Source organism: Portunus trituberculatus, chromosome 48, assembly GCF_017591435.1.
Source record: "Portunus trituberculatus isolate SZX2019 chromosome 48, ASM1759143v1, whole genome shotgun sequence".
NCBI lineage: Eukaryota > Metazoa > Arthropoda > Malacostraca > Decapoda > Portunidae > Portunus > Portunus trituberculatus.
Window position 1 is genome coordinate 7,015,126 of NC_059302.1, and position 27,581 is coordinate 7,042,706.

Consider the following 27,581-nt stretch of genomic DNA (forward strand, 5'->3'; position numbering starts at 1 on the left):
CCTGCATATTTCTTTCTCCTCAACCACATTGAGCTGTAGAATTGTTGTCTCATGAACAATCCTGTGTAATATCAATAAAGTAATAAAAACAAAAGTAAAATAATAATAGTAATAATAATAATAATGATAGTACCATGAATTTCACATTGATTGGTTTCAGAGTAAAGAAGAAACTATGTTCTAACACACATTCATAGACAAGCACTCATTGACATCTGCATATTGCTGCACTGCTAAATTCCTTGTTTGTTTCGTTGCCTTTCGTTTCAATTTATGTTTCCAAATAAAAAACCATAACTTCTTTCAACAATAAGTTCTGATATGGATTTAAATAAACTCAATTGAAGAATATATGTTCAGGCCACATAGTAGAAAAGATGAGGAAAGTCATGGAAAAGCTTGATTCCTTTGTCAACAGGTCAACTGGTGCAGTATGAAGTGATGTGTACAGATGCCTCCTCTTTTGAACCTTGTTCTTTTCATTTTATATTACAGAATTGGTTTTGTTGTTCATTAGAAATTGCAATTGAAGAAATATGCAGTGAGGTATGAGAATGTGAGCAAAAGGAGAGTGTATAATTATGGGTATAATTTATTTCCTTTGAGTCATAAGTAGTACCACATATCAGTAGCACCTATCATCACTTTTATCACTTGCCTTCAGCTATTGCAGTAATACCCTCAATGGCTGAAAACACTTGTATAAGATGGAGGACTAATAGTGACATTTTAATTTCCTTTCAGTCCCTACCTTTACGAAAACATATATATTGCTTGTTATGTGTTTTGGTACTCAACAATGCACAAGTATATTTCTTGTTTAAGATATCAATCCTGTATAAAGATTTTTTTTGTTGTGACAAAAATTCCTCTGTATATTAAATTTTTCAAGTGACAAAAACTACAACAATAATAATGATATAAAATAATTATTATAATAACAATAACAACAAAAAGTTATACATATTATAGATAGATATATGAAGAAAAAAATATACATGTTACCTGATAAAATAGATCTAAGAGAAAATATGTAAACAAAGCAGTACACAAATGTAGCCATAGCTGGAGGTTATATTACTTCAAAATATCACTCCACAGAACTGTTTTAGTATTATACTAACCTTGATGAGTGCTCTCTATAATGATGATGCATATTATTTACAAATGATCTCATGTAATTCAATACCTAATAAATTTATCATCTGTTTTACTGTGTATGGCAAAACCAGTGAAGACGACTATCAAATGCTTGAAATACAATTGTATTTAGTTTTCTTAGTAAAATCACTGAAGCAAAAATGTAAGCAGGAGGTGAGTGTACAAGAGTGAATTCACAGCAAAAATAATCACATGAACACTACATATTTTCAATATTCTATTTGATGAATAAGATGCCTCCTCACAACATTGTTTGGTATCATGCTCACCATAATATGTGCTACAGGCACTTCCAACAATTTATGAAGCAACCCATTATTACAGTATTTCCTACATGCAAATACAACTAATCATTTATAAATATGATTAACTGAAGCTATGACTTATACTGGTCTCTGTGTGTCTCAAGCATTTCATAATAATATACTGTACAATCTGGTACAGCAGAAGACTCGATATAGTAGCATAAACAAGCCTTTGCAACCAATTATGTTATATACTGATGATGGGTATGTATTGCTTAAACAGGAAAACTATTACTTGTAAGAAAATTCCTAAGGCATTGTTCTACTCCACAATGAATGCAACAGAATCCTGCCATTCATATCAGTTGACTAGTAACTTTCCCTATACCTGAGGCACTGCTGTTATGCAATTAGTTATCATTGCTTTCAGCTTAGGCAATTACACAATCAGAACTCAGGGTATAGCTAATATGAATAAATGTGTATATGTAGTAAATTTTTCTTACAAAAACATCTGTACAATATATAGGAATGTTTACAGTAAATATAAAATGTACAAGAACTTTTCACAGGTAGAATAATTCACTGAGGGTTGGTTATTTTTCCTTTTTGTCTTTTTACTTATATATCTATCTCCCATTCATTTTGGAAGATGGAGCCATACCTCCTTAAAAATAAATAAAATATGGAAGAAAAAGCCTGCTAAGACTACTTCAAAAGTAAAAGGCAAGGAGATAATCAGAATTAAATCTTTGGTATAATCAGTTTGAATTACTTATAACAAACCCACTGGTATTCTTCACTGCATTTCCTCTTAACCCTTGGTTCCATGTTTTGCCTAGCTCAGTGCCCAAACTAGGCTCATTGGTCACCATATGAAAGAAAGAGGAAGGTGCTACAGGCCTGACAGCAGATGAGGACTTCACTATGCACAGCACATAATTTCTACATTAAAAAAAGAAAAAGAATCACATGTACAAGAAAATTTGTCCAAAGACTCATGCTACACTTTGTGAGTGTTTACATGCATATTAAGTAGAATATTATAGCAAGTATGAATGTGTAAATATTATATTCTTAGTTATATAAATCCAAGGAATGAGTTTAACAATGTTACATAACAGTGCATTGTTTTTTATACTCAGCCTCACTCTCCTCATCCAATTCCTTGGGGAATGGCACTTTACCATCTACATTTGGCATGTACTTCTCAACTGAAAGCCCTTCACGCTGGTAGAACAACATATATGCAGAATTGAGATCAATTTGTGACTCATTCACCTCCTGAAAATGACAAAATACCAATGAATATAATGATAAATAGATAGCTATAGTTCAAGACTTCAAGTGAGATGTATATAGACAAGTTAGAATGACTAAATCTTCCATACCCCCAACCATTTCCACTTCTATCAAACAATATAAGTAGAATACCTTGCAGCTGCTATCATTGAAGCATATCCACTTCCCCTGAGGATTCTTGGCGTAACACACATAGTGACCACCTTCCATAATTCCTGTGTGACACTGTAAAAGAACACTTGTACAGTACATACAATTGAAACTTATAAACATTCAGAGACTACAAATCACTGCATATTTTAAAAACTCAGATTCTATACATCTTATCAGAAGTATCTTACATTTCTATAATGCAAAATGCCAGTCTAAGAAAATAAATTTCAATTACTTACAGCAATAGCATAAAGGCTGTACTTGAGATCCAGTGGATCATACCCCTCTTCAAGTCTGTGCTGATGGAAATCCTGTAGGGTGTCCCCATATAACACAGACCCATTCCTGATGCGCCTCTTACTCCCAAAATCACTGCTTCCCAGAGAACCCTCATGTGTTGTACTTGGGCACAGGCTGAAACACATGATAAATTTCTTGATCAATACCAAGGAAGACTAGGTATCTACACAATAGTGTTTAAAGTATAAAATGCAACATGAAACACGAAAAATAATGATACACAATATACATCAATGATAAAAGCTAATGTTTTTTCCGTAAGACATTTTAATACTTAAGTGAAAATAAATACAAAATCTCAGACACTTGCTGCTCATATAATAACCATAATCAAAACACAAATTCCAATTCTTATATAAAAGTTTATGGTCCTGTAGCAGATGAAGGCTAACAATCACATCCTTACCTGGTTCCACCACTCAAAATGCTGCCATTGACTGATCCATTCAATGATGGCTTTCCACTTCTTCCACTTGAGTCATCATCATAACTACCCTTGATGTGTTCAATTATCTAGAAAATATGAATGCATTAGTTTTCCAAACAAACTTTTACTACCATGTGGATAATATAAACGAATGGAAAAATAAATCAAATAAAATAAGAATATCCATAAAATAAATAAATAAATAAATAGATTAAATAACTTAAACAGCATCTAATACCCTTCAAATCTCCATGAACAAGCTTAACAAGACGACAAATCCTGGTGTAAAGCTTGTCTTTCTTAATTTATGACCATTTATATCAACTATCACAATGATATCTACATACAGCAAATTTAAGCGCCTTACTTTATTTTCTGGTACAATATCCAGAAGTACATTGTCTTTGTCTGGAAGATTTGCCAAGTACACAGCTGGATCAACACCTTCCAGCTCTGCTCGATGCATGTAAATGGTTTGCCGAGGGACTGAAGCCAAATACTCTGTTGGGTCAAAGTCTTTCAAGGGAAAATTGACTATTTTTTGACTCTTAATCCACTTGTTACCCACAAACTGGAATCTCTTGAGGTGTACAATCTGAAAATTATTTGGAAGAATAATAATAAAACCATGATGCTATACTTACATCAAAATGGAGAATTTAGTAAGCTAACCCACTAGATGTCTCAGCTGAACAAGTTAGCAAGTTTTCTTAAATTCAAGACTTCAGATTTCTTACCAATACAGGTGGTAACCTCCAAATCTGCAATTTCTTTGCTGCCTGTTGAACTTTCTGGCACTTATCACATGAGTAGTCGAGAACTTCTTCAGAGCAGAAAGCTTCCAAGCAGTCTGACAGAGCTATGGGTTCCACGTGCTTGCGTCGCATTTCTTCAACACTACTGTGCTCCATGAATACCTTGTAAACAAAGAATACTATATTGATGCAATAAGAAAAATTAATAAAGTAAATACTGTATAATTAAGCACAACAAAATAAAGAGGTTTATATACAGCAATGATACTGGTTTAATGTATACAATATGCAATTCATACTTACTCGTTCCAAACCAGACTGGTATCTCAAATGAAGAGCAGTAGGATCCCAGTCAATTGCTAAGAAAGCAGCATTCTGAGGGAACATCTTGTCTTCACAGGGTAACTGACAACCTCGGCAAAATTTGTACCAAGGGCACCAAGCACACTGGAGTCCTTCCCGTTCAACAGCACGAAGGACAAATGGGAATTCATAACCAAGACTGTCATCACTGCAATACAAAAAGAATTCTTATTGAATACCTAATACAATACATCATTGATCATAGATAAAATAGTGAGAAAATAAAAACTAAGCTAAAATCATAATTAAACAGAACATACAAATTTAAAAATGAGTAAAATTTAGTATAGAGGGAAAAAAAAAGAAAAAAAAAATACATACTGATGATTCATTTATCTTAATAAGTAATTATATAAATGTCTGCAAACAAGAATTCCTACCAGTCATGAGCATGGTTGGGTCCTGGAGCCTCAGTTGGGGGTAGGGGTGAAACTAGCCTTGATACCTGTGTCCAGACAGCTTGATACAAATCCTGTAAGGATGCAACTGATTTCATTTCAAGAAGTAAAGTTCATGAAAATTATAAAGATTGCATGTTTTAATATCTGAATATGCAAGAAAAGTTCATAAAAATTTACAGCTCATAAAACATAGTCCTTTATTTGTAAACCTATCCCTATTTAAATCTTGATAACATGCCCTGGAGAAATATGTATCATATGAAAGTCCTATTCTTTACCTGTTGAGTAGTAACTGTGCTACAAGGTATAACAAGAGGAAGTCCAAATAAACTTGGTTTGGTCTTTTGGCTTGAAAGGAAGTACACTTCTTGACGCATCTGTAAAGTGATGTCAGCACATTATTATCAATACACCAGGCTGATGTCCACACAAACAGGAAAAGGTGAGACAATGTTCAGAAATATATGTACACATGTTCCACTCTCAAACACAAATCAACCAACACACACACACACACACACAATATGCAATTCATACTTACTGGTGTCAGCAAAGAGTGTACATAGTTTTAAAGAAAAATTGGATAAGTGTAGATATGGAGACGGGACCACACGAGCATAAATCCCAGGCCCTGTAAAACTACAACTAGGTAAATACAACTAGGTAAATACACACACACACACACACACACACACACACACACACACACGGACCAAGTGGATAATGAGAAACTGATCCGGAGAGAAGAATATGACATTCGAAGCACAAGATCGCATAGTAAAAAGCTGAGAAAGGGAAGATGTCTGAGAGATGTTAAAAAATATAGTTTCCCTCAAAGATGTGTTGAGACTTGGGAACAGTTTGAGTGAAGAAGTGGTGTCAGCAACGAGTGTGCATAGTTTTAAAGAAAAATTGGATAAGTGTAGATATGGAGATGGGGCCACACAAGCATAAAGCCCAGGCCATGTAAAACTACAACTACATAAATACAACTAGGTAAATGCACAATCAAATAAAAACAAACACACACACACACAATTTTATATATCAAGGTATCAATACAAAAATTATCTAACCTTACAATATGCAACATTTTCAAAATCTGGCATTCATATGTATACATAAGTAAGATATATGAGTCATGTATTAGAAGGGTTGTTAGTGCCAAAATATATGGGAAGTGAGTAAAATTTGCTCCTATATAGGTTTTCTATTACTTTTACCCATCTCCATTACATGATATCTCCTGGTACAGGGGTCCTCCCTTAATGCACGGGAAAGGGACAGAGAAAAATGTGTACATGTATTGAAAATGCACTAACCAAACAGTAACTCTTCTAACTAAATTTATCTGTGCCGTCTATTTCCCCCCTAACTCCACTGACTATAGTAAATTCTTTGACTATTTAACTTCCAAAGTGGAGCACATTCTGTCCCTCTATCCTTTTGTGGAGATCTCCATCCTTGGAAATATTTCAATGTTCACTACCAGCTTTGGCTTTCCTCTCCCTTAAATGACCATCCTGGTGAACTAGCCTTTAACCTAGAGCAACTGGTGCAACAACCTACTCGTATTCCTGACTGTCTTGGAGATACGCCCAACATTCTCAATCTTTTCCTCACCTCTATTCCTTCAGCTTATGCTATTACTCTATCTTCTCTGTTGGGCTCCTCCAATCACAATCTCATTTCTGTTTCTTGTCCTATTTCTCCAATTCCTCCTCAGGATCCCCAAAAGTGGAGATGCCTCTGGCATTTTGCCTCTGCCGTTGGGGGACCTGAGGAGGTATTATGGTGATTTTCCCTTGAATGATTACTGTTCTGTGTGAGGAACCCAACTGTGTGTGCTGAATGCATAATGGAGGTGATAGTGTCTGGCATGGAGGCATACATTTCTCATTCTTTTCTCATCCTAAACCTTCTAAACCTTGGTTTAACACAGCCTGTTCTCGTGCTATACATGATAGAGAGGTTGCCCCCGAAAGGTACCTGAGCCTTGCATTTCCTGAATCTAATGCACTTTATATTTCTGCCCAGAATCATGCCAAGTCTGTTATTTAACTTGCCAAACACTTCTTTATAAATAGAAAATGTCAAAATCTTTCAAACTTTAACTCCCATCATGACTTCTGGCATCTGCCCAAAAATATCTCCAATAACTTACTTCTTAATTTTTCCTTCTTTATTTCATACTGATGGCACCACTGTCATCTCATCAGTTTTTAAAGCTGAATTCTCTTAAATCTTTGCTAAAAACTCCACCTTAGATGATTCTGGGCTTGTCCCTCCCTCTCCTCCTCCTCCTGATTATTTTATGTCTTCAATTAAAATTCTTTGTAATGATGTTTTCCATGCCCTTTCTGGCCTAAACCCTCAGAAGGCTTATAGACCTGATGGGGTCCCTTTTATTATTCTCAAAAACTGTGCTTCTGTGCTTGTACCTTGCCTGGCTAAACTCTTTCAACTATGCCTATCGACTTCTACCTTTCCTGCTTGCTGGAAGTTTGCCTACATTCAGCCTGTTCCTAAAAAGGGTGACTGTTCTAATCCCTCTAACTACTGTCCTATAGATTTAATCTCTTGCTGTCTAAAATTTTTGAATCAATCCTCAATAGGAAGATTCTTAAACATCTGTCACTTCACAATCTTCTATCTGATCGCCACAGTGGCTTCCGTCAAGGTCGCATTACTGGTAATCTTCTGGCGTTCCTTACTGAGTCTTGGTCATCCTCTTTTAGAGATTTCGGTGAAACTTTTGCTGTTGCATTAGACATATCAAAAGCTTCTGACAGACCCTGGCACAAAGCTTTGATTTAAAAACTGCCCTCTTATGGTTTCTATCCTTCTCTCTGCAACTTTATCTCAAGTTTCTTTTCCGACAAGTCTATTGCAGCCATGGTAGACGGCCACTGTTCTTCTCCTAGATCTATGAACAGTAGTGTTCCTCAGGGTTCTGTCCTATCACCCACTCTCTTTCTATTATTCATTAATGACCTTAACCAAACTTCTTGCCCTATCCACTCCTACGCTGATGATACCACCCTACATCTTTCCATGTCCTTTCAGGAGGTTAACAGTTCATGCAGGGATGCCACAGAATGCCTGACTTCTGATCTCTCTAAGATTTCTGATTGGGGCAGAGAAAATTTAGTAATTTTCAATGCCTCAAAAACTGGTGGGACTGGGACCCACCATGACTGACCCATGATACCTCCCCATAAAAGTCCCCATATCGATTATTCCTGCACTGCATTCTTGATGGCATTTTTACATTTCACTATGTTACGCAATGTGGACTCATTAATAAAACCTGCCTACTTCACGGAGCTTCTCACCTGCCTCAACCTTGGCTATGATGTCTAATTTCTCTTGAAGCAAAAATATTTTGTTTCTTGATAGCCCATACTTGTAACACCCTTCTCTTTTGTATTTTTGGAAGGAGCCATATTTACAAAACTAAAAATATCAGAAACATTACGCATTATCAACCTATAAGGATAAAAAATATCAAAATAATTAGCAAATGTGAAACATGAAACTGTAACACAGACAAGCTGGAAGTGGAACAACATGGCTGGACCAAAATATAAACATGGCATCAAACTGTCTTGTTTGTTCTTTCTTATGTGATGTTTAATTTTATATTTTGACATTTAATTATTATCATTGTCGCTAAAATATAATTTCTAAATTTATTTTAAATTATTTTGTTGTTTTGGCAAAATTTTTTTTTATAGGAAATACATTTTGTTCTTAAATTAAAGATTTTTTCGCCAAGTACACATAACCATACACTTCATGTTGTCCACTATATCTTTCACACGCACCTCCTTTTCTTTGATCACTTGGATAACTATGTCCTTCGTTTTCTCCATCATTTGTTGCTTCACTGCTTTCGCACAATTAACTCTTTCTTCTTTGTTTTTTACCTAGACCTTTTTCCACTCATCCAGATTGGTTTCACTTATTCCTTTTACAGTTCTCGCACTAATATTTAGCTTATCCTATAACCCTTGTAATTCCAGCTCATAATTCTTACATTTCATCTCCTTCAGACATTTCACTTCCTTTTCCATTGTGATGATCCTTTGCATAGTAATTCTTTCCTCCTTAAATCAAGAAAATTCCTTGTCCCCGCTGAATCCTGCCAGTTGATGTAACCCTAATGGTGTTTCAATGATTTCCCTTAGCCTGGTGCCCATGTTTATGTTTACATTGGCAGAAGCAACTTTTATATTCTACCTTTACATGCTTCTTTTTTTTTGCCTTACCGCAAGCAAACTCAAACTATCTTAGGAGACAGGATCACTTATCTAGCTCCTCTCCCCGAGCAATACATCACCAGGTCTGTTGGGCTTCATAGTCTTTTGTAAGTCGGAGCTGTTGTTTTCATGTCCGATCTCTACAATGCCATGCTGTGTGTGTGTGTGTGTATTTACCTAGTTGTATTGTACAAGATTCAAGTGGGGCTCATAATGTCCTGTCTCCATGTCTCCATTTATCCAATTTTTTCTTACAGTTATGCACATTATGTGCTGAAACAACTTCATTATTCAATGCATTCCACTTCTCCACCGTTCTGAGTGGAAAACAGTATTTTCCAATATCCTTCACACACTGCCTCATCTTGATCTTCTTTGCATGACATCTTGTCTTTCTATCTTCTTCTGTCACCAGCACCAGGTCTTTCTTGTCTATCTTTTCAATGCCATTGACTATCTTGTACATTGTTATTAGGTCTCTTTGTTCTCTTCTACCTTGTAAGATTGGTAGTTTAATTTCCATCAGCTCTTCTTCATATGTTTGTTCTGGCACTATCTTTGTTATAATCTTCTGTATCTGTTCTAATCTTCTCATATCTTTTTTAAAGCTCGGTGACCATAATAAAGTTGCATATTCCAGCTTTGGACGTATCATGCTTGTGATGATTTTTTTATCATATCTTTGTCCCTGAATTGAAATGCCACTCTTATATTAGTCAACATTTTATATGATAATCCAAATATCTTGCTTATGTGTTTTTCAGGGTTCAGATTTTCCTGCATAATTACTCCCAGATCTTTTCCCTAGTTGTATTGTACAGGGTTTGAGCGGGGTTCATAGTGTCCTGTCTCCATGTCCCCATTTATCTCATTTTTCCTTAAAGTTATGCACATTATGTGCTGTGACAACTCCATTATCCAATGCATTTAACTATTCCACTGTTCTGCATGGGAAAACCGTATTTTCCAATATCCTTCACTCACTGCCTCATCCTGCTCCTCTTTTCATGTCCTCTTGTCCTTCATCTTCTTCTGTCAACAGCACCAGGTCTTCCTTGTCTATCTTTTCAACACCATTGACAATCTTGTACATTGTTATTAGGTCCCCACATTCTCTTCTATCTTGTAAGGTTGGCAGTCCTATTTCCTTCAGTCGTTCTTCATATGTAAGTCCTTTAATTCCAGCACCATCTTTGTAGCAATCTTCTGTATCCTTTCCAAGTTTCTTGTATCCTTTTTAAAGCTCGGAGACTACACCACTGCTGCATATTCCAGCCTTGGACGTATCATGCTTGTGATGATTTTTTTCCATCATATCTTTGTCCATATAGTGTGTGTGTGTGTGTGTGTGTGTGTGTGTGTGTGTGTGTGTGTGTGTGTGTGTGTGTGTGTGTGTGTGTGTGTGTGTGTGTGTGTGTGTGTGTGTGTGTGTGCGTGCATGTGTGTGTGCTTGTGTTGTAAAGTACAGTTGAATTATTCCTTAAAGGTAGTTCTTACCATCTTTCTGTGGAAGGCAATGATGAACCCTTTTTGAGCATTGTAGAGGTCATTATCATGCTGGATAGAAGAGGAGAGAGAGGATGCTGCCAGTTCTGAGGAAGTAGAGGACACCAGGCTGCTGTTGCTGTCCTTATGGTCAAGAATCTTGCAGCTATTCTGATCCTGTAGATACATTTTAAATATCAGTAAAAAAAAAAATAATAAAATGTTTCCTATCAGATAATGATATCAAAGATTATGTGTTGCAAGTAGTAGACACAAACTATAATTAGAATTTTTTCCATTTTTAAGATACAGTGGAATCTCGATTCTCAAATTAATCAGTTCCTGAATGCTGCTCAAAATCTGATATGTTAAAAAGTGAAGCTATTTTTGCCATCGGAATCAAGGTAAAATGAGTATTCTGTTCCTAGACACTTATCTATCCTGTCTTAGTGGCTTATGAGAAATGCCCCCACTGCTAAGATGATTGGTTCACATTACCTGCTTATACAAAAAGGATGTATTTAATGATGCTAGTAACACAGAACTCACTACTAAAATGAAAGTGATCAAAGCACTTAGAGATCTTGATGTTGGGAAAAGCTACTGCAAAAATACAGTTGTGGAGTACTGGGAAATCACTAAGAGCCACAGGTGACTTAGGACTATTCCCAAGCGTCGAAAACTACTTGTGTAAATCAAGACACTTCAATGTGATCACATATACCTATGTATTTTAAAGATTAACTTAGTCTTATGCTCTGTGTGTCCCTTTTATTTAAAAATGAAGGATATATTATAGTCACTAGAATAAGCTTTAGCTTTTGATTATTTAAATAAGTAACTTTAATCCAAAAGTGAATTACACAGCAAACAGCTATCATGAGTTTAAAAATTTTGCTCAAAAACAAATTTGTTAGAAAAGGGAGATAACCACAGTTCCACAGTATGTGCATTATATTGTTGCATATAATGCCTAACAAACTCCCTGTTATATACAATCCACTCCAAACTATCAAGACCCTAAACTACTTCTATAAAAACACTGTTGACTGGATAATGGGTAGAAGCAGCTATGTCATCTAAACTTACAACTGGCTTTTCCATTCTCTACTTTTTACTTCCATTTTCTACTATCCAATCAACCACAATCTAACAAAAGCACTTAGTTTTCAATTGAAGACCAGAAGTGAAGTGATTATATTATGTACTCACAGTGTTCGATGGAGGCTGACTAGAGTGCAGGCTGGACCCACTGGAAGTATACTCAAGTGTATTTGGACTGGATATCACACTCTCTATTGTACCAACACTTGCAGTTGGACTGTTGATAGCTTCTGAAAAATTCAAGATTGTTTAATTCACTGAGGAAAAAGCCAACACAATGAAATACAGTTTCTGTGCACTGTCTCATGTTCTTTGCTTATAATGAATAACAAGTTTGATAAATGAATGGAAACTGAAAATCCTGGGCCTAGAGCTATGCAATGTCAATTTTTTATTATGGGAAATGAAGCTATCAACTCACACTTTTACACAGCACAGTAAAGATGTTTAGATTTGGATTATTAGTAGAGTTCACCAGAAGAGAAGAGAAACAAACCTCTAAGACAAGGGGAACTATGGTGAGTTGACCGCTGGATGTGGGTGAAGACATGACGGTCTTTGGCACTGCGGGTAGCTGAACGGAGCTCACTTGGGTGATTTGAAGTTGGTGAAGGCAATTCGTAGGCAAACAACACATTTCCAGAGAGAGCCCTCACTCGTCCTTCATCCATAGGAATATACTGTATAGATAATGTACAATCAACATTTTTCAAAGAAGCATAATTATTAATAATGAGTCAATCAGCAATGTGTTCACTGGTAGAAGTTAAAAATACAGAAGACATGAACTTCTATTTCAATGTGAGTTTTAATTCATTAAGTTTACAAACTTTCCAGCAAGTATGTTTAAGTATACAGCTACTGTACTTCACTTGAGTATAAGACAAAGCTAAACATATTTGCTCTGACCTTAATCTGAGCATTGGATACATCGCTGAGCATTATTTGGTGAGGGGGGATACTGGTTAAGATATGGAGGTGTTGCTTTACATCATAGTAACGACTATCACTGTTGAGACGCAGCCCATACTTGACAGGAACACTACCATCCAGACGCACCACTGAAATATTCATGCATTTAGATTGGATACATCTAAGCTGAGTGAAATCATATTGCATACCAGTCAGGTCCACATGTGTCTCATTATCTAGGAAAATAATGATGATTTAGCTGTATTTGAAAAGATAAAGCAAGAATTTTTTAGAAAAAGACATCAGATATAGATAGACATTTTGATATGTATTGGACAACCATATGCACCAATAATATATCTTATGGAAGTGCAGAAACAGATTAAAGGACTGCACAAGACTGTCAGTAATATAAATATAAACAAATATAAATAGAGATATGGAAACAGACATATGTGACTAAATACTTACCAATAACTTCAAAATGAACAAAACTTTCCATTGGCAGCTGTAAAGTCAAATAGGTGAATGGATCAAACCTTGCACTCTCGTTCCCACAAACTCTACAGGTGACCTTACTTTTGAGTTGCCCATGAAAGAGATCAACTATTATGGATTTGTTGCGGAGGATATGATTCTCCCATGCCTAAAAGAGAAAGAAAAAAAAGAGAGAGAGAAAATAGTTATTTCCATAACTTTGCCATAGGTGACATTCAATACCAACATATAACTATACTTTGAGTACACATATGCATTACAAACTACCTTGAGATTTTCTTTTTACATTTTTTACATTTAGTCTGTGAAGTTTGTAATTCATCAATTGGCAATCATAAGCTTAAGGATAGTCATTCATCTTGAAGGAAGAACAATTAAAGTTACAAAAGAGTTCTTACATATCTTAATTTGATAGCCACTTAAGCTGAAGATTTTATAAATTAACCCATTACCAGGTGCATGATCTCAAGTCCCACAACTTACCATTTCACTTTTGATGCACTTCTCTTAATTTCATGAGTGTAGATTGTATTTATCCTTACACTCTTATTTAATCACTTATATAATTTTTCAAGTGTTCAGACAGATCTTAGTCAGAAGATGCAAATTATATGAAATCAAGCAATGTGTTTATAGGAATGGGACACGTGATGGAGAAACAGTCGTGATGTTTATGTGTCATCACTAATTTTCCTTGTCACTGCTCACCTCATTGTTGCTCTCTGGTAAATATTCTTATAATGCCATCTGACTGTTTTAACTTAATTTCAAGAATCACTTCACATTTTCATTTGGTCTTGGATGGAAATAGGGATGATGAGCGACAACACATTTCATTCGTACACCGCAAGGAATTAGAATTCAAACCCAACATGCCTATTGTCTTTGAAATAAAATATATGATAAGGTGCCAATTTAATGCTGATTAAAAAAAATGTCAGTGCCGTATCTGTGACGTGTCTGTTCAGCGCTTGTGTCAGTGAAAAAATAGTAATGTTACTTCAAACTCAGCTAACGCGTTCACACACATCTGACGAAGTACCATGTTTTGACTCAGTGTCAGTTCCATCTCCATTCCGTGAAATTTAGTATCTTAGCCACCAATGTTTTTGAGATTTTCATGGATGTCGGAAGAATGTTGACAAACTGCTTATTGAATTGCTGCGAATTTTGTAAGATTTGTCGCAATGAAAATATATGGATAGTAGTTTTAGACATTCTGAAGTAAAGTAATTGCCCACGTATCCGGATCGCCACTATCCAGAATTCGTTACTATGCGGAGCTGCCCCCAAGTGTATTCAAACCTACCGCACGAGTGATCCCTCGATCCTGCTAAGCGGCTGCACTTACTCTCATGCCCTCCCGCCCTTACTCACCAACAACTCAAGTAATGGCGGCACTATTCCACGAGTTTGTAGTGTTCTTCGTCATTCCAGCATGGCAGGAATGTACATACATACATCCCACAACCACTTAAGGCGGCATCACACCAGCACTTTTTCTGTCGTTTTCGACGATTTCCTTCGTTTTTAACTGTTCCGTCAACTCTTTCCATTGTCTTGAGTCAGACGAAACGCACTGTTTTCCTCTAGTGTCAATTTTTAGTCAAATTAAGATCTATGGTTTCTAATCAACACTTTTATAGTAAAATTAATTTTCTTGTTAATTGGAATGATGCTATAATCTCAAATTATAGAATACTGATCAATGTAAATATATTTGTGTGTGTGTGTGTGTGTGTGTGTGTGTATATATATATATATATATATATATATATATATATATATATATATATATATATATATATATATATATATATATATATACAGGCAACCCCCTTTAACGAAGGTTCACACAACGAAATTTCGCTACAACGAAGGTTTCATTTTACTACCATCTGCTCGTTTAAATAACACCAAACTCGCTTTAACGAAGTTTTATCCAGGTAATTTTTTTCCAAATTTGAAAGCCTCACCATATCACGCAAGCTGACAGGCTTTTTAAAACACCAGGAGCTGCTGGTACTAAGGCCTGCCTCAGGAAAAATCCTGTGACACCTATAGAATAAAGATCAAGATCAACATCAAGCCTCTCGTGGACACCACGCGCAACACTCACTCCCCAGTCAAAACATAACAGCGTCAGCAGCAGCTTGTCTTCCCTAGCTCAACTTACAACCAAAACTCCCTGCAATTGGCCTAGCATTCATAAGACCAGGAAGGCTCTTACTCTCCAAGTGAAGCTAGATATTATTCACAGACACGAGAGAGGCCAGAAAACTATAGCAGTGCTGGCCACTATCTTGACTCCATATTATACTGTCTTTATTTTCAAGTCAGCAGACTCTATTAAGAAGGCTGGTGAGACCGTATCTTCTTTGCAAGCTAAAAGAACCACCTGAACTCGTGACTCTACAATGGATAAAATGGAAAGCCTTGTGGAAATGTGGTACATAAGTTTTGTATGCAGTACAATGATGCGCACTTTGTTTACATTCCACAGGTTGCCGGTTAGTGTCTTTCCGTTTCACTCTTCCTCCCTTCATAAAGTTAAGATCATCAACATTATAAAGTTACATACATACATACATTAGTGTACATTATAATGACTTAAATTAAACTACCTAAATGTTTAACTTCATAATTTTTACTTTCATTAAACATTTTACTGTACTATGATGCACTCGCTTTGCTTACTCTCAATGGAAGTTCAAATCAGGGTTAAACTTGTTATAATCGGTTCGCTTAACGAAGTTTCGCTTAACAAAGTGTTTTTTAAGAACGTAACCCCTTCATTAAACGGAGGTTGCCTGTATATATATATATATATATATATATATATATATATATATATATATATATATATATATATATATATATATATAAATATATTTATATATATATGGTTAGTTGGTGGTGTAGGGAAACTCAGGAATCACAGGAGTACTTTATAATAAAGTGTACTCCTGCAATTCCTGAGCTTCCCTACACCACCAACTCACCAACCTATTCCACTTCATGGCATATATATATATATATATATATATATATATATATATATATATATATATATATATATATATATATATATATATATATGATGCTATAATCTCAAATTATAGAATCTTGATCGGTAGATGTAAATAAATTTGTGTTTGTGTGTTTGTGTGTGTGTGTGTGTGTATATATATATATATATATATATATATATATATATATATATATATATATATATATATATATATATATATATATATATATATATATATATATATATATATATATATACACACACACACACACACAAAAGAGAAATTGGATAAGTGTAGATATGGAGATGAGGCCACACGAGCATAAAGCCCAGGCCCTGTAAAACTACAACTAGGTAAATTACACACACATACATACACACACTCATATATACATACATATATATATATATATATATATATATATATATATATATATATATATATATATATATATATATATATATATATATATATATATTTCTGGCCTAGCAGTGAAAAATGTCGCCAGTAAACCCACAGTTATAGACTTGAAGTATTTATTCTTAAATACTTCAAGTCTATAACTGTGGATTTACTGACAAGTTTATATTCACGACAGTGTGATATTCCATCCCCACAGTGGAAAGTGGTTCAGTTGTTTGTTTACATTTCTCTCGGACTGCCACGCTCCAAGGAATATCCTTGGTAGCAACTAGCCAAGAAGAGCTGCTTTGTTGTTTGTGAGTGAACAAAGCTGTTTGAAGAGTTTCTCATAGAGAGCAATAAAGGCCAAAAATAGCAATGAAAAAATAACAATGACTTGCTGGGGATGAAGGGGCCGTCATGTTTGTTTACAACTGACAAACACAACAAAGGCAGAAGTGAGCGTGTGTGTGTGACGATGAGCGGTGACGGAAGTTGACAGTCTTTAGAAAGTTGATGGAAAAGTGGTAGTGTGACGCCGCCTTTACTGTTGTGTGTACATCCCACCACCACTTATACTGCTTATGTACCATTTTTTGTTCCAGATTATACATTTAATGTGCTTTCATTCATTGTTTTCTTACCCATTTGGGTTATGTACATGTTTTTTCTCAATTTATAAGGGGTTAGGAGAGGAAATTCCGTGTACCCACCAGGGCCTTGGCTGCTATAATCCAGATATGTGAGCGATTTCATCATCAATTAGTTCCTTATACATTCACAAACTCTCCATCAGATCCTCTTTCCTTCCATGCTTTATGTACCCACTTTCTTTTTTTTTTCACTTTTCATTCTGCCTCGTCCTTTTCATCAAGAATTATGGCACTCATTGCCAAGTTCACATCTGTAAACTTTGCCATCTTCAAAATCACTGACCATGCTGTACAACGTCAATATGGATATGTGTGAATAGACACTATGGAAGCAACATGGATATCACTGACACTGAACTAACACGGTACTGATATGGCACTGATGTGTGTGAATCGACTTTTATCAATGTATCGCAAGTACAGCCCTATATAGGTACTAGTCTTAAGATACTCACCTCCTGAGCAACAAGAGTGTCAGGTCTTCCCTCTGAGTCCTTAAGTTCAATATATGGCTTATTGTGAACCCTGTTAAGGTCTTCATGGAGGCCATCAAGAAGAAATGCTAATAACTCCTGGGAATCATGCTGCTGAAACCCTGTGAAGTTGCCACTGTACTTTCCTATCGTCCACTGTGAAAAGAAAATAAGAAAAAAAAAAAAAAACATTGTTTGCAATTAATTAAAAACAATTGCAAAATTGATACTGTACATTACATCAAGCACTGCAAATAAATAATCATATGATGCCTAAGTATGTATATGTATGTCTGACAGTGAAGTGATGGGTAGATGAAGTAGATAGATCTGCTACTAACCCTGAGTTTTAGAGGAGCCACAGTTCTTGCTCCTCCAGCCCACAGCTCTTGCATCAGATTTCCATACTGCCTTGCCATATGACCTTTCATTCCACATGGATTATCTGGGTTAAGCTCATAAAGGTGCATATTCTTAATGAAGTATGTTGTGAGAGGACTGGTGTTTGAGCAGCATTGAAGGGCAGCATTGAGGAAGCAAGTGTTCCCGAGGTTGTTCAGTCCTGTGACGCCTTTCTCTTTTAAACCTGGTACACAAATAAGAAGTTAATAAATAAATAAATGCAGTGTTAAGTTTTATCTAAAAGTAAAACAAAAAGTACATATTAATCATTAATGCTTAAATATAAAGAACATTTTCCACTAAATAAGCAAGTTAATAAACAAACTAACACAATAAAGAAATAGATTTAATCAAATTCATAATGTGAAATATGTATACTGTAACAAATTGGCCATTATTGTCTGAATATAAAGGGTATATTTTTACCACATTCAAACTACAGTAAGACATTAACTACTTTACCTTGGCTAGACTGGGTGTGCATTACCCTGGTGGAGGTGATCTGGCTCATCTCCTCAGGCCAAGTGAGGTCCTTGTTCCGCACCTCAATCAGTACCTGGGCAAGGTCTGCTACTCCTACTTCCTCCAGTGTGGCATCATCTTCTTCCAATAATATCATGCCAGCAGGCTGAGGGAAAAGAAGCAAGGTAACTGTTTTCCAAGACAAAATAATAAAATAATATATATATTCCTTACAATATAATTTTTCTTTTACACTGTAGTGAAAATACTTGGAAATCTTTTTCTTACTTTGTTTTTCATTAATAAACTAGAAATTAACCATGGAAATCAAAAGGGCTGTTGATTACAAAAAATGGACAACAGCACTTCATTGGTAAAACAATGAAGGATAATACATGATAAGAATGTTAAAAGCTACCTGATTCTCTAAAAACAACATGATGGCAGTGAGCAATTTCCTTACCTCTTCTCGCACATACCACAGTCTCATATCTTCAACTCTTAAACGTAATTTGGTAGCCAGGTAATCATATACCTGCCGCAAGGTTGCCAGTCGACTAAATGCAGCAAGGTAGGCTAAGTATCTCTTTGGAGAAGATATTGATGAGTTTGGAAGGGATGTTACATAATATGGTGCTGAATCTGAGGATAAAAGTCAAGCAAGTGGATTTCACAATCAAATTACTGAATACTATAATTTTCCTTGAAAAGAGAGAGAGAGAGAGAGAGAGAGAGAGAGAGAGAGAGAGAGAGAGAGAGAGAGAGAGAGAGAAAATCTTCTATCATTAATAATGACATCTGTGTATATATGGTGTAATTTTCTAAATTGCCATAATATTTTGACTTTTCACAAACAAAAAAAATTACAGCTTAATAACTAAGACATTTTTTTTACCATATTTCATCTCAAATGCTTAACTTGATTGACAAAATAATGAGAACTTACTTAAGGCAGCAGCTCCATACCCTCCAACAACACCAACCCATGAGTTGTTGGGAGACCTGGTCTGTTGCTGCACATGACGAAAAAGTCGCAGTGTCAAGGGGTACAGCTCCAGCTCCACTTCACCACTGCATCGACCATGAATGACCTGTGGAAAAATAGTAATAAGGCACAAAGTTACACACACATTATAATAATAATGAACAACACTTTTCAAAATGATATCAACAGGTGACCAAAGATGCAAAATTAGATTCTTCTCAGAGTGGTAGGACACAAAGGAATTCATAGATAAGCTGCACATAGTTTCAAAATCTACCAGTTACAGTGACACAGGCCTTTAAAATGAACCAATAATGATGAAAACTGATTTTGCATAGGGTGATGTAAAGCCTACTAACAATAACATAATTTCCAGGAGTACAAGTAACACAAAAATTCTAGGATGTGAAAAATCACCTGTCGAGGAAGGGCAGGCGCTCCTCCATACCACTGTTGAAGGGCCTTCCATAAGGAGTCAGGAACCAACACAAAGTCCCGGCCTTCAACAAGAGGGACATTCCGTTTTAGTCTTCCACCTTCACCAGTAAGGAGTGTGACCTGTAAGGATTACCCATGTCAAATTCACCAGAAATCAACACTACTATATCAAACTCAGAAATTACATGCCTTCTGCATTTCCACTTTGAATGACTTGAACTCATTCAAGAGGGAATTCTCAGGACAATTATTCCATACTTTTAATTATCACTTTTGATCATTTAGTGACTGGCATTTCAGTGAAGTTTTCTTTAATTACAATCTTTTGTTACTCTTGGCAACCTGTACTGCAGAAAGTAACATAACTAAATCAAAACTTGCCTTAGCTGTGTTTGTCTCGACCAATGGTGAATTATCAATAGCAGGAGGCCTAGAGGGCACCTGCAGGGCTCCAGGACTAGTAGCTACACGGCGAGTGAGGCGAGGAGAGTGACTAGGGCTAGATGCACTGCTACACCTGCAACAATTTACAAAAGTGAAATGTGAACAATACTGCAAATTTGGCAAGACAGTGTGATCACTTCTACTTCTATTTTCCAAGACTGATGACAAAAATATCTCTTTAGTCATCACATTTACCACTGTCATACAAGCTATTTCTATGAATGCAAGAAAATTACCTGTTTGCCTCATAATTGAATACAGATAAACTGCTTGAACTGAAATTTTTACGAGGACTAGATGAGACGGGGCCATGCCGGGGGTGTGTCATCTGTCGAGATCCAGACTGATCACATCGCCCAGGTACATCATTCTCTAAACTTGACAGTGACAATGAATCAGCACCACCTAAGCTGGCTATACTGGTTACAAATACAGTGCTGAAATGACAATTGCAAACATTAATCACAATGTTAGCAACTGTCTGCCTGGTTAAGATCAACATTATGTTCTTCACTACATCTGATAAACGAATGATAATGGAGAAAACTGCATTCTTGATCATTAGTATTTAGAAAAGTCTGGCTGTTGCTACTAGTCATAATACACTAACCTGTTAACATCAGAAGCAACAGTTCCCTCTGAATTAGCAGACTTTTTCTGTAATTTTGTACGTTTCAGTGAGCCACACTGTGAATTGGCAGGAGAACTGCTGTGTGATGATGGGCTCAAGGAACTGCTCTCAGAACCTGGAGACTATAAGAGAAAGACAGTTATAAATATTATTGGTAGAACTTTCATGTCTCATAATATATATGTAATTTACTAATGGTAATACTGTAAATCATTAAGAGTAAAAATAGAGGGAAACTTGACATGAATCTAGTGGATATTACCTGATGACTGACATAGTCATGCCACAGACCCCACCATTCCATGTTGATGATATACCAAAACTGGCCTATGGTGAGGGACTTGGCCTCAGCTCTCCGCAGCCATCCCAGCACTATTTCTCCCTCCTCAGCTCGACTGCTTGGCTTCAGTCCTAGCACAATGTGGCAAACCTAGAGGAATGAAAAATACATAAAAAAAAGAAAAAAAAAGTATTTAAAAAATCTTCATGTGCTTTTCAAGTAAATATCTTATTCTTATCTTTTTCTATTATGTGAATATGAAGATATAAACTAAAATAACAAAAAGAAAGTTCACTTGCCTGGAAAATTATATCAAGCAAGGCAGTTGAGAGAGGGTTGTGAAGTGTCCACATTAAGTATTCCTCCTGAGTAATAGATCCCGAATTTGTTGGATCATGATGACTCAACAAGTCCTTCACCTGCTTTTGCACATGTTCAGGGGACACACCTACACATACATCATCTGCTCGGATTATCAAGAAAAAATATCCATAGTATTAGAGAAAACAATGTCACAAGATATTTCATAATGCCTGAAATGAAAAGTAAGGTTCATAAAACACTGGCAAATGAGGAATGTTATATGTTGCATTACCTGTAAAAAACATAACAATATCAACTGCAAGTAAAATAAGCGAGAACAATCCTTAGATACAAAAGAATACCAAGTCACAATGACCAATGACTTTATCAAAGAACAGATTAGTTAAGAAAGAAAAACATTTTAATGTTATTGTACAAATAAAATGAGCCAACCAACATACCATAGGAGAGTAAATAGAAAAATGTTAAGCTTTACACCTACCACTGCCTTTCTCCTGCTCTTCGTCCCGTAGCAGCAGGAGAGCCTGAATCATGGCTGTCAGTTCATCATGGGACAGCCGGCCATCTCGATCACGGTCAAAAATTTTGAAGCAAAACTTTTGCCTCTCAGTTTGGGGACCTCGACAGGCAGCTGATATCCCACATGCCATTTCCTGTTACAATTGTTGGAATTTGGTGCATTGCATTATATTTCAGACATTTACCAAAACTAATAAATAATTCACATTGAAAAGTCTTCATATTTCCTTCAATGAATAGTCAAAAAATGCAACACACCACACAGTAAAACATTATGCTTAAAATGGAAACAAACATGTATCATGAGCAAATTTGTACCTTGAAGTCAATGTGATTATCTCTGTTTTCATCAAAGGCATTGAAAACACCTTTTGCCAACATTGGAGGTAGTGGTGGAGAGATCATGGGAACAAGGGTATCTGGATCTAATTTTCCAGAGGGAGATGAACCCTTCAAGATCCAATACCTTTTCTCTAATTCCAAGATGTCCTTCTCTTCCACTGTAAAAAAAAAAAAAAAAATTAAGCCCAAGACTAAATTGAAGGAAGGATAAAAGTTCCACCAGAAATGTATTAACTAATCTTAAATATAAAAATACAGAGAATTATGATAAAATTTTCAGCAGCTTATGAATGCACACCAGCAGCATCAAAGACATCATATGTGCAGCAGTTGACTCACAATGTGTAACTCCAGCTAAAGTTTGGTAGAAGGTGGGAGTCTCCAAGTCATTGGAAAGAGAGACATGGCAAGGCTCGGCCAGCAGCCAGCGGGTGACGGTGGTGGCATCAGGGTAGGAGAGCAGCCATTCCTTGAACTCCTCATATGATATTCGTTCAGACTGAAATTTATTTTTAATTGTAAAGAATATTACTGTCCAGTGCATTGTATGTATCAAGTTAACATGGAATAATTAATTACTATTCAATTAATAGATGTTCTCAGACCAAAGAGACTATGAGAAGAATCTCGTACTTGACCAAAGCACTTATGAAGAATTTCAGGTGTATAGCCACCCTCAGTTGCCTGAAGCTGGCGGAGCATGTCGCTCCGGACAACGTGTGTTCCAGATTCATTGGCATAGAGTCCAAATATAACTGGAATGTATAATTATTCATGATGATAAGTAACATATGCATCCTGGGTTAAAAATTGATAATTGAATTTCATTTCAGCATATAATTAATTTTGAGGTTAAAAGTCTATCAAAATAACTTACACTTTATTTTCTCTTCCTTGTTGCCACGAGTTAGAAGCACCAAACTGCACAGTAGGTCTTTAAATGTTATTCCCTTTGTAGTCCCTCCACAGGCCAAAAATACTAGCTGCAATAAATAATAAATATTTCTATTTATATAAGTAGTGATACATTTTTTAAAACTACCAAATCTTATATGATTCCAAGTAGATCCACAGAATAGAGGTCCTTTACTGTACCTCGGCCAACTGTAGAGGTACGCCATCACCCAGGACCTCCCTGATGAAGGCCTGTTTGGTGATGGCTCCATTGAGTGTTGCTGTCCTCTTGTATGCATCTTTTAATCTGGTAAATTCCCCATCACTAACTGTAAGACATACAATGATATATAGTAGCTATATAAAAAATGGCAGACATTATGTGATGGAATTAGAGTAATTACTGCACCTCCAACTACACAGCATGTCTTTTTGCTAACAAACTATAGTAGCCAGAGATGACACTATTTCTTCCTTTATAATGAATCTAATTCTCTTTAATACAATAGTTAATGTAAAATAGGATATGTGAATGAAACCACCTACTAAGAACTTGCTTGATACCCACTTGTAGTTTATCATTATGGATCATGGGGGCTCAATTCAGGGTAATGATGATATAAAGTATAAGTACTGTATGAACCTCAAATCTTTTGTTAGGAATATTTTTTCTGCAGCCTCAGACAATACGAGACATATATAATGTTATCATCCTCAAATTTTAGAACAGAACAAGAATAATAATACTTCTAAAACCTTACTCTACTACATTGTGGGACATGCAATTTTCCTGAGTGACATCATTTGTAAGCAATAAGTGTGAAGGCTTTCATTGGCATTCATATCACAACACAACTATAGTCTGTCTACTCTAAAATGGCTCGCTGGATTTAAAACACATTGTAGCTTATTGATAATGTAATTGATTTTATGTGAACAATACTTGTTTTCTGTTGATCAATACACTTATTAGAAGGATAGCTCACAGTTTTCCTCATGATCTGACAATCACGCATTCCTGGGACACTAATCAAATCCAGGAGCCAATTTGGAGTAGATGGACTATAACTACAATAATGGTCATGAAGTATAGTGACAAGACAGAAAATGCTAACCAAAAGCTGGTACAGCCCTGCTGATCATCTTGGCCCAGTCAAAAGCACATTAGAACTGTATGATTGCCGTAAGTACCTTTCCTTTCCAATACTCAATCCCTGATAACCACCTCTCATATCCAATCTAACCTACTTTCCATTAAATCCCTCTGTGCTTCCATTATGCCTTAAAGCTGCACACATCCAAAAAAACCTTCCCTGCTTTCCTTTCTGTGTCTTACTACATGACAAATCCTTCAAGACATTTAGCAGCAACTAACAAAGGAATAGCCTTCAGAACAAAGCAAACAAAGGTAATAAACAAACAATTCACCAAAACCCTCAGTCTTCTAACTAAAACTAATCAATAATGTTCTTTCCCATGGTGTACATGACCTAAGATATTAACAACACCATTAATTCACTGCTTATTGACAATTGGCTGTATATTGCTGATCTAGTTATTTCACATGGCCTGGTTATAAAAGCGCTAATATAGCTGTGAAGATCCATTGCAATTATTTTCTCTATCTTTTGAGGGCCGTGAAGGTATGATGTGTCTTGAGGTTAGGTCAAGTTTGGAGAGGTTAGGTGTGTACTTGTTGGATCACACTAATTTCAATTCAATTCAAGCTAGGTTAATCTCAAGAATGTCGCGCAGTGTTGTGATGTATTGAGTTTAAGGCTGAAAGTGTAGCAATCATGCACAATTAGGGAGGTCAGATCTTGGTAATAGCTTTTTTACCTTCTGCGTAGTGAAAATCTTTCTACAGCGACCTCCAAACCTAATTTCACAAACAAGGAATAAGGCAACATATATAATGCAAGGAAGGGGCAAGAACGCGGGTAAAGAGTGCCATATGAAAACACATAACACAAAAGAATTACAAAAAAAATCATCTTGTGAGGGAAGCTGAAGAAAATCGTGTCACCTTCCTTCCTTCCGCTCACTAGCACAAATGAAGCCTTTCTCTTACCTCTTTTCATTGCCTCCTCGTAGGAGAGGGAAATCGGCTTGCTTTCCTTCCCGCCCATTTGGACATTGCAGAGCCGCTAGGTGTAAAAATAATAAAGGTAATAAGCACAAAACACGGAAGAGGCCCGTGCGCCTCGCCCCTCCGTGGCCTCGGTGTTTACTGAGGGCAACACTCCCTCCCTCTCTCCCTGCCCCTTCCCCCGGGCCTTGCCATGGTGAAAATAACGACAAATACTATAATACAAGCTTTGACAATTCTCGTATCTATCAAAGTATCAATATAGATACAGTTGGTTATCATAGCAGAACAAAATTTTCTACTTTCCGCAGCTAATAAACTATTTTGTTATCAGTAATTGTATGCTAAGACGCATATGAGCCAATTTTTTCTATTATTCTAAAGTAGGTTGGAACTATGAAAATAACGAAACAAACTTACGCTGACTTTCACCTACCTTGAAATAAACACATGCTATAATGTTGCTGCTCCTGAAAAATGAAGGGGAGGGTGAGTCTGGCACTTCACCTGACGGTCTGCACCACTTCACCACTACGAGTGTGCTGGAATCAATATTAATTGCATGTTGAAAAAATTTGCCACCCTAATTATACCAAATTCCACATATGGTAAACGCAATTTTCTGTATTTGAAATATTTTCACGTTACTTTTATTGTTGGCACACACCACCACCAGTACCACCATCGTCTGCTAGGTAGGATAAGGGGCAGTCTTGTCATTTTATTTATTTATTTATTTTTTTTTTTAAGGAGCACACCCCGTACACCACGTATCCTTGTGTGATAAACACAAAATGTATCAGTATTTTTAGTCTTACTTATTTTGAAAGGGCAATGTAATGCCTAATACCTGTCTATTGAACTGTGCAAGATTTAACTCTCTCTCTCTCTCTCTCTCTCTCTCTCTCTCTCTCTCTCTCTCTCTCTCTCTCTCTCTCTCTCTCTCATATATGTTAACTGATTATTATCAATAATCCTTATGCCTAATATCTTCAATCGCAGCTCCTTCGGGCATAATGTTTGCAACGCATGTATGTACATCGTCCTTGAACTACATTCTCAAGGCAGAATCTACCGAGATATTGTCTCTCCCTTGGTAGTGGTTGCGATTATTCCTTCCTCCTTGGCTCCCATTAGGTGTTGCAGGGAGCGGAAGTCGGTGCTCAGTAAGGTGTGCTCAGGAAGGTTTCTGGTGTTCCATACTTAATGACGCGCCGCTGTCGGTCTACCTGACACACTAACCTTTCTCCTAATACCAACCTAGGAGCAGGATCCGGTCAGTAATTTTAGAATGGAATTTATGGATTTGTTTTCTCTATACTTAGCAGGTGCCAGATTTCAAGTTTACACTTATCTTTTCTTTTTCTAAATGTGAATGCCACATAATGGAAAAGATAAAATAATTTTGAGTTAGTGGCTACATTAAGCTGGTTCGGTAACATAATATCATACATCAGATGAACGTTACACAATATATACCTTATTTTCTATGAAAGCAATCTACATATTTTCATTCATTTTCAGAGATTTAGTGACGGTTACTGTTACTTGATTTGTAAGTAGAAAAGAAAGCCAACTACTTCACGGATACGTAACAATTGATGAGAGGAATGGTTCAATATTTGATAATGAACCCAAAATAGGATGCAGCGACCATCTTCCTTGCCCATGTAAAGTCAGGGGAAGGTGTTACGTCTCACCAAACTTCTAGCGGATAAAAACTTAGATGAATGAATAAATAAATATATAATTAATACCAAGACGCATTTTGATGATCCAGAAACTTATCATGAAACACATTTTTTTTTATCATATTGAATTTCGCACTTGGCATCTTCTTTTC

At 36.1% G+C, this 27,581-nt stretch overlaps 1 protein-coding gene across 5 annotated transcripts; it reads right to left on the bottom strand.

The window, feature by feature from the left end:
• Positions 1 to 574: 574 nt before the first annotated feature.
• On the bottom strand, positions 575 to 25,886 carry LOC123498550 (ubiquitin carboxyl-terminal hydrolase 32-like). Of its 5 annotated transcripts, none has more exons than XM_045245748.1 (32): positions 25,721 to 25,886; positions 23,851 to 23,978; positions 23,633 to 23,738; positions 23,389 to 23,510; positions 23,095 to 23,254; positions 22,732 to 22,913; positions 22,376 to 22,547; positions 21,870 to 22,033; positions 21,553 to 21,720; positions 21,270 to 21,412; positions 20,896 to 21,096; positions 20,597 to 20,732; positions 20,195 to 20,335; positions 19,739 to 19,883; positions 19,256 to 19,434; positions 18,793 to 18,958; positions 18,270 to 18,514; positions 17,911 to 18,084; positions 13,342 to 13,516; positions 12,868 to 13,019; positions 12,455 to 12,638; positions 12,067 to 12,188; positions 10,867 to 11,031; positions 5,386 to 5,484; positions 5,087 to 5,178; positions 4,647 to 4,854; positions 4,326 to 4,505; positions 3,956 to 4,183; positions 3,568 to 3,674; positions 3,101 to 3,275; positions 2,841 to 2,933; positions 575 to 2,690 (listed from the first exon to the last, which is right to left on the bottom strand). In XM_045245748.1, the coding sequence occupies exons 1-32, from the start codon at positions 25,776 to 25,778 to the stop codon at positions 2,520 to 2,522; spliced, it is 4,941 nt and encodes a 1,646-aa protein (XP_045101683.1). In that variant the 5' UTR covers positions 25,779 to 25,886; the 3' UTR covers positions 575 to 2,519. The 5 variants fall into 5 exon arrangements, with proteins under 5 accessions (XP_045101683.1, XP_045101684.1, XP_045101682.1 ...); XM_045245749.1 differs by having other exon boundaries at positions 12,067 to 12,185; positions 21,870 to 22,036; XM_045245747.1 differs by having other exon boundaries at positions 21,870 to 22,036.
• Between the last annotated feature and the right edge of the window lie 1,695 nt (positions 25,887 to 27,581).

Bases quoted from the DNA above. Each gene is read 5' to 3' on its own strand.
- LOC123498550 (XM_045245747.1), bottom strand. From the start codon at position 25,778: ATGGGCGGGAAGGAAAGCAAGCCGATTTCCCTCTCCTACGAGGAGGCA. The intron at 18,959-19,255 runs GTAAGGAAATTG...CTTTTCCCTCAG, and splicing joins TGTGGTATGTGCGAGAAGAG to CCTGCTGGCATGATATTATT. The intron at 2,691-2,840 runs GTATTCTACTTA...TGTCATTTTCAG, and splicing joins TCAATGATAGCAGCTGCAAG to GAGGTGAATGAGTCACAAAT.